Genomic DNA, 14624 nt, shown 5'->3' with positions numbered 1-14624 from the left:
GACAATCTGAACAATGGTCTTCCCAGCCAACCCAATGCTTGGTCATTAGAGGACTTTTTGGAGGGGGAATGATTCTTTCAAGTCAGTGCTGGCTCCTAACCACTGCCTGGAGAAGTTCTTGTATTTTTCTTAATATTTCAATACGGTGTTTGCTCTTGCCTACTTCCTAGAACAGATAAAGAGTGACTGGCATATGGTCACCAAACTAGGCCTAAGGCAGGACTTGGAACCTGTCTTTTAGCCTGGTGCTTTAACCACTATGCCAGATTTGCTCTTAGAAGACTATAATTGCTGTTTTTTCACTTCAAGAGTTTCGTCCAATTATTTACCTAGAATTCCCTGGGACAACATAGGTTGCACTGTGTTGGATACATGACTTACCATAACCACATAAAAATCTGGAGAAAGCAAAGTTTCTTGTAATACCCCATAATAAGCATCTTACAATGTGAGAAGTTTCTGCTACTTCTTGCAAATCTACCAGAAAACATATATCAGAGCATGAAAACTTCAGATAAGTGGAAATGATCTGCTCTCTGATAGAAGAATGCATCAGTGATGTCCTAAGTTGTTTCTGTACACTCAGTGATCATCTTAGACAAACTCTTCCAGATTCTCCATGAAGGAAGATTATAAAATAATAATAATGTTTCAAACAGTGTAGTGTCAACATCGGTTATATAATAAACACAAGACGTTATATGGATTCAACTTTCTTTTCTCACAGTAATTGACCAATTTCCTATGGGATGCCAGCAGACCATAAATATTTCCTAGCAAAAATGTGGTGCCTTGATTTTGGAACTAATTTACAGCTTCCAATAACCATCAATACCTTTGTCGTCTATGAATTTGTCTATTCCTTTTAAAGATCCATTAAATAATGAATTGTCTAACAAAACTTTGTTCTGTTTTAAGAATTCAAAAAGAAGGAAAACTTCAAGGCAATCACATTTGGAAAGATCTGAATGAAGATCTTAGATTAGGCCAACGCTTTCTCATTAGAAGGCTAATATTACCAATGTTTAATTCAAAATATTTCATCCAATTATTTACCTAGACTCCTATGGAAAATATGGGGCACTGCATGTACACGTCCTCTCATGATAAGGCAGGTGATGGGAGTGGGTATATTTGGCCATGGAATCCAACATCTCAAATTTTGCCCTTCTTAAGAATTGTGACCAAAAAAAAAAAATGACAGGCATTTTTCAAATTGGAAAATAGTTCTATTTTTAGACAATCAATTTAAAGATCTATTTTTTGCCAATAACTTCATATCAGTTTGGGCACTGATATCTTAACTTTCTTTTAGGAATATAATCTAACGGTTGGGTTGGTAATATATAAATCATGTAATAATGTTGTATCTGTTTCTTTAAATCATACTGTAAAATGTGATTGGTTGCTGTTTTCCTCAATCGGCCATAAGAGGGAGCCAGAATTATTATTAGCTGTTTGTTAGATGCGGGGCTGATCTGGCTGTTAGAAAGTGCCGTGAGCTATTGTAAGTTTTGCAACTGCTAGCAAACTGAGTACCAGACTGTTTATATGATACTGGACTATGTTAGTTGGATTGTCCCTTAACTGAAAGACATTGATGACTGACTGTCTTATACGTGTATGACTTGGACTATTTGATGGACTCTGATACCTCTATTTCCACAAAAGTAAAAGCCTATTTAAACTGCAGTGTCTCTGTATGCTGGTGTGTGTTCTCCAACACAACTCTCACAACGCTTCTCTGAATGCACTCACTCTCCCAACGCGGAGCTTACCTAACACTTTCTATTTAAAAAATTGGCTGGGAGACAATTGAGAATATTAGGTAGAAAACCAAAGCTACGAAATAACTTTGATAAGTATGGTAGGGTTATGCAGGAACAAGTCTGAGCCATACTTGTCTGTTCTGTTAAGCATATTTGGGTAGCCCATTAGACTCTATTGAATGGATCCTCTGCCAATAAGCAAAAAAAAAAATTGATTGGCCATGTACAGAATGGATACCAGTGTCTGCTCTGACTGCAAGGGCTGACACTTTATCAGTTCCCAGAATGCATCTTAAAAAATGAGGCTATTTTTGCGCTGAATACCTTCAGTATAGGGATCAAGGTACTTGGGTAACTATAATTAATTAGTTTATATAATCTTTTAGTAGTTGCCTCAGCTCTTCCAGAACTTCTTTCAAAATCATTTATCCATGACCCTGTTGGTAAAAAAAACAATTCTTAAAGAAATTCACTTATACACAAGGTTCCCCAATTATTTGCCAATTATATTTCATGCTTTTGGAAATGTCATCACTTTCAATTTAGTTTTATTGATGTTTAAAAAATTAAGAACATGGTATTTATTTTTCACAACAGACGTCTCAGGCTTATTTGAGTGTGCCAATGGAACCATCTCATCAGCATATAAAATGATATTATTGAATTTATTATGGATCTTTGGCATATGAATGTCTGGAGCATACAGAAATCCTAGAATAGCATAGATATTTGGTTTAAAAAGCATTGCGGCTAGAATAGAACCCTAACAAACATATTTTTTGGGTCACCCTCACCTCCCTTTTTATATATAGGGACTATTATGGCAATGTCCAATTGGGATGAAATCTTTCTTATATATGGGAGAACAGCCCTGCTAACAATGGGGCTCGCCAATCACTATGTCTTGAAAAGTTCTGCAAGTAGAAAATCTTTTCGATACCTTATTAGATTTCAGATAATGAATTTGATTTCTGACACTAACATTGGGGGACAGAGAGTATCAGTACTTTCCTAACATGGGAGGCCCTGGTTAGGTTTAGTTTTGCATAAAAATTCTCCCAAACTGAAGCTGGAATCAGAGTATTGAATTGGAATATACCTGATACAATATTCCAGAAGAAAATTAAATTTGTTCCTTTCATTGAAAATTGCAGATCTGACTATTTTTTAGCCGTGTATGAAGCTTTTTTTAGAGGCATGCTATAATGGTAGGATGTCCCCGGGGCTGGTATTATGTACAAGATATATTACTTGCTGCAACCACATAAGAATCTAGAATTACTTTCCTTGTAACATCTCCTCACAATAAACATCCTAAAGTGTGAGAAACTAGAGCAGCTTTTGTAAATCAGAAGACGTGCATTGCTTCTAAGTCAATAGTATGTGAAACTCAATCCTCAAACCTATGTCTTATGAGGCAGAAAAAGACATTTTTTTTCTTATTGAAGATGAGTAAGCCCCATAATTAGGGACTAGCTATCATCTCGCTGACCTCTGTTTCTTATGCTGAGCTACAGCAGATATGTCAAAATGGCGGCCCACGAGCTGGATGTGTCATGTGGAGGCCACCCCCACCCCAGCTCTCTGAATGGGAAAAATGCCACAGAACATCATATGACAGCAATGTGACGCAGCAACTTTGACACCTGTGAGCTACAGAATGGAATCAGAATAGAAAGGCTTGGGAAGTCACCAACACACTGATACATACTTCCAACAGAGAGCAGATCATCACTTTCATTTCTGTGAAGAGATAAGAATACTATGGTGGCTAGGTTCTAATGACATATTAGAGAAGAGTATAATCAGAGAAATTGCTGACAGTTTAATCACAATTTACAGCATATATATAATTTACAATGATAAATAAACGATAGAAAACGTTCACATGCTTTTTACTACAGAACCAGTCCTTTGTAATGTAGTGATAAAAATAAAATTAAAATGGAACCAAGCTGTGAGTTACATTCAAGGCTCGCTATTAAATGTTTACATTATTGGTATGCACTTTAAAGCTTGGAATGTTGTTATTTATAACCTCAGAATAAACAAAATGTTCGTTACAAAATTTAAAGACTAATGTTGCAAGGGAAATGGACTAAATGACCAATGATCTATAATTAAACTGGGATATTGGAAACATTCCAAAGTAAGAATTGACACATTATGCTTCATGGGGAATAATAAATGCCAATTGCATGGTTTAATCACAAAATAATTGATATCAGTTAAATAGATCTAATATCCCAAGTCCAAATAAATAATTGATAAAAAATAAACAGTTGTAAACAAGTGTTTCCAAAAAGGAAGGAAAGAAGGAAATTCAAAAGCAATTAATACTGCCATTCTGTAGAAGAATAAAGATGGCGGTAGGTGAAGGAATTGGCAGTACTCTTCAATATAGACATATATTTTAGTGACAATGGTTCCACTGTCCACCTGCCATTAACTGTTCTGTACTGAAAAGTACTTAGGTAGGTGCAGCATTTTTGAACAAAGTTTCCATTTTACACTTTCTTCGCTCAAGAGCTTCTTGCTTTTTTCGTGCAATTTCTTCTTGAGAACACCTCGTACTTTTATATTCTGCAAAGAAAAGGCAAATGGTCTGATGTAGCCACATTTACTCGGAACCTTATGTTTCTATTAATCAGGAGTAAGAGGAACTTTATTAATATACCAGAATAACTCTTGCCCTCTAATTCTTGCAAAAACGTCTACCAAGTAAAAGGGGAAGGGGGGGAAATCACTTGTATCAAGGGCAGTTCAAAATCTTGCCCACTTCAAGAACAAACTTACAGAATCTAAGGAAGTGGAGTAAGAAGAACAATTATTAAAAATTCAACTATTAATTGTAAGCATCACTTACACTGTTTCATTTCTAAACATGGATTTTGGCAATCTTGTTAAATAATTGATATCATATTGGATTGATTTTTAAAAAAGCATGAAATGAAATTAGCTCTAGCTACATCCAAAGATCAGAATAGAAAGCATTAATGCCAGGCAGATGAATCATAAAAGAAAAATACACCATGGAGAAAACAAAGGAAGGAACTAGCTCATATAGCACAAATAAACTTGAACCCACATTGTTCTCCTATGGGATTTCTGCAGTTTGTCAAAAGTTTTATTTTACAATATAAAGCCCAAAAGATACCAAAGTGCCCTTCCCTTGTAGGAAATCTCTGCATTCAAGCCCCAGTAGTGGGTGTGCCAGGAAGTCTAACTGATCAACAGAAATTCATTATTGGTTGAAAAGCATCCTTAATCTCATCTAACAATGTCTTTATTCAGATATAGTACCTTATCTATGACAGAGCAGGTTTAACTAATGCTGCAGTGCCAGTGTGCATTCTATAAAGATCCAGGGATTCCCCACAGGATTTCATGAATGAAGAGGGTTTACCAGCTTACCAATAAGAACTGTGCTGAGAATGCAGCAACACCTACCTTTCTCAGATGGTGCAAAATCAATGCTCTTAACAACTGGCTTGCCATTCATGACTTTCTGAAATGGAATATTTGGCGCATTCTTGCTTTCCCATAGCCCCTTGTTAGTTCCAGAAAGACTGCCTACATTCACATTTTTATGGTCCAAAACAAGGGCTTGAATACTACTGGTCTTTTTGAACATATATTTGGATTTTTCAGAAGATAACTGATTGCCATTAGTTTTTATTTTGCCCACATCATGGCCATTCTGCCATTGTCTATTATTGTTTATCTGTACACTGGGCATAGTAGCTATGCCAATTCCAGATGCAAAGCTTCCTTCAAACACTGTAGACCTATTTGCAGAATTTTCATTCTTCCTTATTAGAATGGGCAGATCCAATGAAAAGGTCTTCCTGCCTGTACAATTCTTCTCAGTCTGCTGGCAAATGGAAAGCCCTTGACTGGTCCCTGGCTGACAAAGGCTCAGTGCCAAATTGGAAGTACTCTTTGCCATTGATTTCATTTTTCCAGTTTCCTTCACACCCATTTGACTCTGTGTTTTCCTTTCTACATCATCACAAACTTGATAAAGCAAGTCATCATCATCATCGTCACAGTGGGTGCCCCAAGAGGTATTAGATTCACAAAACAATTCTAGAACTTCATCTGAAAACTTGGGATCGCCCCAATCATCAAATGAAAACATGCTTTTCTTTGCCACAGATGTCTGTTGTGGACAATGAGAGATTCCCTGGTTGGCTGCTATCTTTCGATCATGATGGTTTTTATTGGCAGAAACAACTGAGGCATTGTAGCTTGTGCCATGCACCTGGCTTTTGAATTTCCCAGTCGATAATTTAGGAAGATCGGAATCTGAAATTGAAGATCTTTTTTCGGAAATAATATTTGTAGCACTTTTAAGATGGGAAGGGCCATGAGGCACATTCCTATGTTCAGATTTCACTGAAGTACAATTATAGACCAGAGTGTTGTTTTGCCTAGTTTTAGAAAATGAATCCACCTTGTTCGTTTTTAATGAGCTATCTTCATGAAAAGGAATAATCTTGACTTTTTCTGTCCGAAAATTTTGGTTTGACATGGTAACACATGATACTGGTATGGTATTGGAAGAATTATAAACTCCGTCCTGGGCGATAGATGGCTTGTTGGAATTTACAGTCCATTTTTTTGATTCCCCCTTTTCCTCAGAAATAAGAACATCTTCTGCACTCTTCATCAATTTGGGCTCCTGAGTAATTTGCATGAGAAGTGAATCATCAGTTAACAAATCAGCATCCCAGTCATAGTTGTCATCACTGAAAGTATTGGCACGATTTTTATTAGAAAGCTCTGAAAATGTTTCTGCAGAAGTTGTCCTAGCTTTTTGAGTTAGAAGGAATTCTGAATGCTGTTTAAGATGCATGGCACTTTGCCCTTGAGGTTCAACCGAAGGCTGCTCTGCCTCCAGCAAAGTACCCTTATCCTGCACAACAGTGATCAAGGAACTGTTTAATATACCTTGGCTCAAACGGCCACTACACTTTTGGGTAGAACAATCAAAAAGCTCATTTAGTGCCCCTTCAGCATCTAGATCAATGGATTTCTGGCTACTGCTCTTGGGACTCTTCGCTGTCTCAGCATTATCCTTAAGACTTCCATGGGACAAAGTAGAGTTAACTGCAGGATGTTCATTCAGCAATTGCCAACCATCTTCTCTCTGGACCTGGATATGATGGTCAGTTGATGGTTTTGCTGCTGATGAAACATGGATAGAATTTGGCAGCAAAACGTTTTGTTCCTGGACTGCATCAATCAGATTTTTATCAAACTGCTTTGCTAACTTCATAAGTTCCTCTTCTCCATGTTTTAACTGATGATCTCTACATGAACAAGCAATGGAAAAAAATGTTACCAACATAAGGTATTTGGAAATAGCTCATTTTATAATTATTGGAAGATGGATCAATCATATCACAACAAGATTCAACTCCTGTAAAAAATTAACTTTTTAAAAATAGTTCTGCATTTTTCAACACCTTTACCACTACGTCAAACTGTTCTCTGGTTTTCCTACATAGAGGTTTTGTGATTCCAAAAACCAAACAGCAAGTTTTCCAACATACCTTGCAGTATTTATTTTTGTTCTAGATCGTGCTTTTGTTACTCCAGGAGTACAAGGAATTGCATCTTTGCCAATCCATAGCCCAAGAAGAGATCCTTCATAACAGGCAGGTTTTTCATCCTAAATAGTAAGAATAAACATTATCAGTTTGATTAAATGGACATACAGTAAGTATCTATCTAATTTAGCTCAGTGTTATGAATTCTAAAAGTATTTTCTGAATTTTTCAATAGTGAGATTGTCCTCAGGAGGGCAAATGACAAACATGCATGATGACATTACAACACATATGCTTAATTTTACGTATCTGTATCAGATATTAGGATACATAATCATGCCATTTTTGCAAATATATCTTTGAACACATATAATTATTCTGGCATCATCATGTTCTGTTGTGGACACTGCTATTTTCAGACATTTATATCCCAATTTTCTGTCAAACCTAATCTCAAAGTAGCTAAGTGATTAGTTTTAATACAATTACATGGAATTAACTTATATTATTATACAGGATGGGCAATGTAAAAAATGGAGGATAGGCAGATTTCTATGTAGAGAACAAAATGTCAGGTTTTTTTTGGGGGGGGGGGTTGATCTTTTCCCATCTGGGATAGAAATCCTTTCCACCAAGCCTGACATTCATGGGAAATCTTGGATTAGCCTGGTTCCAACATGATGGACTGGAACTGGAACCCCTTGGAGACAAGGATCTTACAGGCCTTCTTGTCTTGGAAAGAGAAATCATTTTGAAGGACCACTTCATGATCTTCCTCCTCCATTGGCTCTCACTTTAAACTATTTAAAGGTCTGAGGGAAGGAGAGCCCTGGGATAAGCCAGTGCCCAGGAAACTTGTGCTTTGTGTCCAAGGAGATATCTCTTCCCACTGCACCTAAACAACTGAATGAGCAATCTACTCTGGCTATAAAAATGAAGATCCAAGGAGAAGTATCGTCTCAAAAGTCACGCATACAGACTGAACATATTTCCATCTCTTGAACCTCTCCATGATATAAACCAATGTGTTCTTTCCATCTGGATAGATTTCCTGGGGTACAGAGTCACCTTTCGGGGACCCAGGTGATTAAAGAAGTAACAGGATATGAGGGAGAGAGTGTAGCAAGAGCGTTTGCCTTATCCATCGAATAGAAAATAACCCATAAATCATTATTAGGAAAAAGGAAGAGAAATCTTCCATCCTTCTCCTTCATCTCCTCCAAGCCAGCAATCCTTGATCTCAAAGGCAGTAGGGCAGGGGTTTCAAACTCAAGGCCCACAGGCCAGATGTGCTGACAGAGTGCTTAGATCTGTCTCACGGGGCTGCCCTGGAAATAGCGAATGACTGGTCCGTGGTGCTTCTGCAAGTGAAAATGGAGCTCATGAGGGCCACACGACCTCTGTTTTCACTGGCAGAGGGCTGTAGGAGGTCATCCCAGCCAAAAATGGAAATCAGCAGCCTGTTTTCACTGGCAGAGTGCTTGGGCCACCACAGGCACCACCAACATGAGTAACATCAATCTGGCCACGTCCACCCCAGCCCCAGAGGTCAAATGCAACCCTGATGCAGTCCTCAATGAATTAAGTTTGACACCCCTGCAGTAGGGAATGATTTTACTACGTTTGCAGAAGCGGCACAGTCTGTTTCCCTTCCCTGAAATCAATCAGGATCAGAGCTCCCCAACTGTATTTCCTGGTGCTCATACTCAACCGGCAACTGTAAAATAGCAGACACATGCAGCCAAAGTCTCCTAATGTGTCCAGTTACAAAAAAGAACTTCTTAGGCCTTCAGAGACCATAGAGTTTCCCACAATGATCAACGGTTAGGTAAAAGGAAGTATAAACTGGGGTGCTGACCTCTACTCTCTTTGGAGAACATAAAAAACCCAAAATGGTTCTATCAATCACAACTATCCGGTTCTATGGCAGAAGCAATCCTCTAACCAGAGTTTCAATAAGCCCCCTTATATTTTGACATCTCATAATTCAGTGGTTGCTGAAAGCAGAATGTCAAAACGGGCAGGATTGGGGCACTGCTAAGATCCTTAGCGGCATGGAAAGTCCACTGCCAATCTGGAACTGCATCAGCTAACCAGCATTCTATTTTTTAATGTTAGCACTAACTGGGAGAAGGGGAACATCGCAAAGCACATTTGCACTACTACCCTGAATTCGTATGACTTATTTTCTGTATTCATATAATGAAAATTAAATTTCAATGTATTCAAACAAATGTTTTTTTTCTAAAGATTGTCATCTTAAGGAAAAGCCAAATACCTCACATTCAGAAGGATCAGGATGTGAATGTTATCTGATAATCTAAATCAGTAGTTTAAGCATATTCTTGGATAAAGGAAGCAATTTATAATTGTGAAAAAAAGGTTATTTAGACAAAGAATTTAACAAACACTGGTTAAATATCTATGGAGATTCTCAGTCATCCAGGTGACGATTTTCCCAAAGGTGCTTTTTAAAAAGGCAAATAGAGCTTGTTTTTTCTTGAAGATGTTTCGCTTCATCCAAGAAGCTCATTTATTTCTGACTGAATAGTGGGGAAGGATTTGCTGTCATGTGACTGTCAGTCATTGTCATACTCTGAGAGTAGCTAAGACCACTTAGTGGTTTGTGTCCTCAGGGCAAACTAAATCAGAGTGCAAATGGATGTGAATTGTGGAACCTTCTTCGAACTGCTGAAAGGACTGAGGTGTGAATAGGAGATAGGTGTTGTCATGTCCCTCCCCCTCAATATGTTCAATTTTAAAATAGATGGCCTCATTTATCGCTCTTTCAAATCAGTGATCTCTCTGTCCAGAATGTGGACTTTGCTGTCTTCAAGAGAGTGACCTTTGTCTTTCAAATGCAGGGGGACTGAAAAATGGACTGAAACAAAGCATTGCACAACATAGAGAACAAACCCATTAGGATGAGATTCAGCAGTCCATCTGCACTTGAAAGAGTTTTGAAAAAACACTTTTGGGACTATTTCCCCCCCCCCCCCCCCAAAGTAAGCTGTTTATTTTTTACTGGACACGTAGGCTGATCTAATCAGACATAAATGTATGTAAAAAAAGACCAAAATGCCAAATTTATAGAGTTGCATCTTAAGAAAATCATTACCTGAGGAGCAATTCTATTAACAATCTCTGAGATCTCGACTGTATGTCTACCAACTATCAGTTTCTTTTGACTGTTGCCTAAAAAAAAAAAAGAGAAATTGCTGAATTGGAATAAGACAGCTCTTCTACCTCAAAAGCAGGCTAAGATTGGCTAATGTATAAGCACAGTTTCTCAATTAAGAAATACATTAAACTCAAGAATGACAAAAATAGGACAAAAATTAAATATTAAAAATAGCCACACTAAGGACAACAGATACAACAATCAGAACTTACAATGAAGACATCACACTTTCTATCTTTTAGGATCTACAGACAACAATAAATCACCAAGCATTCAAGAAATATGTTACACACTAGCACAAGGTAGAATAGCCAATCTAGATGCCATGATGTGTTTATGCCTGCAAAGATGAAAATAGTGCAAGCAATGGTATTCCATGTGAAATTTTATAGAAGAAAAGTTTGAAAAAGTAGGATAGAAAAAATATTGATGTCTTTGAACTTTGGTGTTGAAGAGGACTTCTCATAAATGGTGAGCGGTCAAGGAAACAAAACAATGGATCATTGAACAAATCAAATAACATAATTTTTTTCGTTTTCTTATTTTAATTGTGGGTGCTACCAATATCAGGTGGGCAGCTACAAAACTTGAATTAGCATAAAACTCCCATTTAGCATTACAAACCCTTTAGAAAAAGGACAAATACAAAACAGCAAAAGGACAATAAAAATCCAAAAAGAAAGCAAGGACTGTTTCTATTTGGCAAACTTAACAAGCTCAGCTCCTGGCAGGACAAACTGGTGAGAATGCTTTGTAATAAGGTTCTACCACAAAGTTGACCCACTTCACATTGGAAGAGCCCAAGAATAGACTAGTAAAGTCTTTAAAAGGCTACACAAGCATATTTAATTGCAGATATTTTTTGACAGCCTGATCAAAGACAATAGCATGGACATTACTAAATTATATATATAGTTATACCATTTTGGAAATGTTTAATGGAAAATGGGCTCAAGTATTTATAAATAAATAAACTATCTTCTGAGCAGTTATTTTTAATAGATACAGGTTAGTATGGTTCAGCATCATATATACAGTTAGGATGTTCTAGGGTTTGTGAACACACATTTTGAAAGACAAATTAGTTAGAAAACATTTTAAATATGAATAACCATAATTACCTAGCTTATATGTTGTAGGTGACTGAGGATCCCAAAAGATTTCTTGCTGCATGTCAATTTCATTTGTAGGAGAATTGAAAGTAGGCAACCGTGACCTGTTCACGTGAGTTCTCTTTGGTGTCTTATACAAAGATCTTTCTATGGAAAAATATAAAACATCTACTCAAAATGGACATGAATACCCACTTTATGAGCTTTGGTAACAGGAAACTATGGAAGTTATGAGAAATTATCGAGGCAACTGGTGACCAAAATTGCTGCCAATGTTTTGAGTTCCATGCCAGATGACCAAGTTCTGATGAGAAAGGATTGCCTGGTTCCCTCGACTGTGTTACAGAGGACAGGACTGTGTGTGACATCAGCTTCCCCCAGTTGCAAATAGTGAAAGCTTGTACTACTAAGTATTTGTTCATGAAGCTGGGAAATGCATCATTAGAAGACCAGATTATGAATTCTGCCTTGTTTAAACCAGCAATTCTGATTAACCTGTGCCAAACATCCCTTTCTTGATAGTTTGTTAAAAATGTGGTGGGGCTGTAATTGCAGATAGTTCTAAAGGAGGATTATCTAAGCCCATTTCAGGCCTGGGCATGGCACCAAAATATTAATCTTGTTTATGGATAACATCTGGCAAAACCAAGGATGATGTGATTCTCTTGGAACTGCTTGATTTCTCAGAGATCTTTGATGCCATTTAGCACAATATCCTTTGATTGCCTTTGGAGGGTTGGGAACAGAGAGCACTGTTTTGTTATAGTATTTTTCCTCCTTACAGTGGGAGATACATCATTGGTAGTGGGAGGTACAGTTCAAGCTATGTTCTATAAGAATTGATGTTCCTGAAGAAGAAACTGGGAAAAAAAAACCTTCATTTTGTAGTTCATATAAAAATATATTGTTGGAGATCCTTGCAAACCCACAGGGTAAGAACTTTATTTTTCTTAAGTTGTAATAAATGTGTGCAATATCTTTAACTCCCTATTTAAAAGTCCTGCAGATCCAGTAGGAAAAAGTATAAAAATTCTGGAAATAATGAGAAACATGTATTATAAATTAGGAAAGGATCCTCAACAGGGAAGGGGAAAGGAAGTATGGATTTAAATGTGGTACCCAATCCACCAACCTTCCGGCTACGTCCAGATGCTTCTGATTACACTTCCCATTAGTCCCAGCTGGCCTGGGACGGTGGGAGCTGCGTTCCAAACCCGCTACCATTCCTTGGGAATAAACCACGGAACTCAGTGCAAAATTATACTTTTGCTCAGGATGACGCGCAGGCAGAGGAGCCACATTGCACAAAGGGGGGGAGGGGGGGGCCTCCGCAGGCTTCTCACCCTCCGCTCTGTTTTCGCTACAGGGACTCCCGCCAGGTTGGACACTCTCAACAGCAGCTCTTCGTCTATTGCTCCGCCTCGCCGGGCTCGTTACGATCAGCTTTTCCGTCCCAGTTACCGATGCCACTGGCCGCCTTTTGTTTGCCATGGAGGAGTCCGGCCGCTGCCTCCATGCCCCACTAAACCGTTCTCAAAGCCGCCGTCTTTCTCAGTCGCTGATTGGCCGAATCGGATCCTGCGGAAGCGATGGATTGGCCGCACTCGCTTTAATGAGAGGGGGAGAGAAAGAGGCGTGGCTTCCTAAACGCGCGCGGTTTAGTTTTAATTAAAGTTGCGGCTCTCTAGTTTTTTTCCACTTTGATTAAAGAGAGTGCTGCGAGTACAGTAATCAGGGGCTTTAAAAGACACTTGATTGTCAAATCAACTGCAAATGGGTCTGCTTGTCAGCCGCGAGAACTTTGCACTTAAACACGCACTCAGAATATCTTCCTTATATGAGAAAAATAACAGGAAGGCAACATCCTACATACTCCGACTGAGTGCCTGCTGCTGTAAAGCGCTAATCGTGTTTAAAAACTAGTCTGCTGGATTAGAAGGGCGCACACGAACTTGCATAAACTTGTCTAAACACTACATTTTCCAACGAATTTATTCCACTAGATTGGACCTCCCCCCCCCACCCCTGCCCTGTGTAGATGAGGATAGCTTTTAATTAATATTGAGAAATAAGGTGATTTTCTAAACGGAGAACAGCATATCCAATTTTCTCCTTGCTTAAATTATCTCTCTTAAAAATTAGAAGTACCCCCCCCATGCACACCCCAAACTGGCATAGTCCAATTGTCATTCCTAAAACTCACCTACAATCAAAAGTACAAAAAGGAAGTGGTTTTATGCCACAGTAATGCCAGTAAGAAATTCAGGAAAGAAGACAAATTTGTAAATGATCAAGTCCCAACAGTAGCTGTGTTGTTTCAGGATGGGGAATATTAATGCTCCAGGACATCTGAATGATATGTGAAGAAAGCACAAATGCTGCTGTAGGAGGAGCTTTTGCTGGATTGCAGATGCTGGGTTGTGATATTTGCTCTCTGAACATTATCCTGCCTGAAAAATATATGGAAGTATTCTTAAAAGTTGTCTTATTATTTTCATATAATTAAGGATACTATTTTGAAAATTCTTTGATAGATGTTAACTGTGAGAAGAGGCACTTAAGATTTACAGATTGTGCATACGTACACAGGTCGTCCTTGCTTAATGACTCCTCTGTTTAACAACCTTTCAAAGTTCTGATGATGCTAAAAAGTAAATTTCTGACTAATCCTTGCACTTATGACCATCATAGCATGTGGTCATATGACTGAGATTTAGGTGTTTTGCAACACCTGCGGTCACGTGATTACTATTTGCATACTTCATAGCCGGCTTTCGACAAGCAGAGTCAATGGAAAACCAGCAGTAAAATTACAATTCACAGTTTGGTGATATTTAGCTTAATGGCTGTGTCCTCAGTGACAGAGTTGCCAGTTCCAATTGTGTTTGTTAGACGAAGACTGTTGGTGTATCTTTCTGTCATAAAGACTACTATATCATGGCATGTAAAACATAACTGAAATGTCTGCACAAGATAAACAATACAGGAGGAAGAGACTTGGATAACC

At 38.1% G+C, this 14624-nt stretch overlaps 1 protein-coding gene across 1 annotated transcript; it reads right to left on the bottom strand.

Annotated features, from left to right (window-relative positions):
• Window positions 1-3634: 3634 nt before the first annotated feature.
• On the bottom strand, window positions 3635-13128 carry ETAA1 (ETAA1 activator of ATR kinase). Its single transcript, XM_087707870.1, has 6 exons — window positions 12961-13128; window positions 11627-11764; window positions 10443-10519; window positions 7328-7446; window positions 5220-7084; window positions 3635-4352 (listed from the first exon to the last, which is right to left on the bottom strand). The coding sequence occupies exons 1-6, from the start codon at window positions 13106-13108 to the stop codon at window positions 4240-4242; spliced, it is 2460 nt and encodes an 819-aa protein (XP_087563996.1). The 5' UTR covers window positions 13109-13128; the 3' UTR covers window positions 3635-4239.
• Window positions 13129-14624: the final 1496 nt, after the last annotated feature.

Source organism: Thamnophis sirtalis, unplaced genomic scaffold (genome assembly GCF_051295495.1).
Source record: "Thamnophis sirtalis isolate CommonGarterSnake01/CBP01778 unplaced genomic scaffold, rThaSir2_p1.2 scaffold_3, whole genome shotgun sequence".
Lineage (NCBI taxonomy): Eukaryota > Metazoa > Chordata > Lepidosauria > Squamata > Natricidae > Thamnophis > Thamnophis sirtalis.
The sequence above is the reverse complement of the archived record's forward strand: the minus strand, read 5'-3'. Positions and strand labels throughout refer to the sequence as shown.

Bases quoted from the DNA above. Each gene is read 5' to 3' on its own strand.
- ETAA1 (XM_087707870.1), bottom strand. From the start codon at position 13,108: ATGGCAAACAAAAGGCGGCCAGTGGCATCGGTAACTGGGACGGAAAAG. The intron at 7,085-7,327 runs GTATGTTGGAAA...TTGTTCATGTAG, and splicing joins ACAAAAATAAATACTGCAAG to AGATCATCAGTTAAAACATG. The intron at 4,353-5,219 runs GTAGGTGTTGCT...TTTTCTTTGCAG, and splicing joins TTTTGCACCATCTGAGAAAG to AATATAAAAGTACGAGGTGT.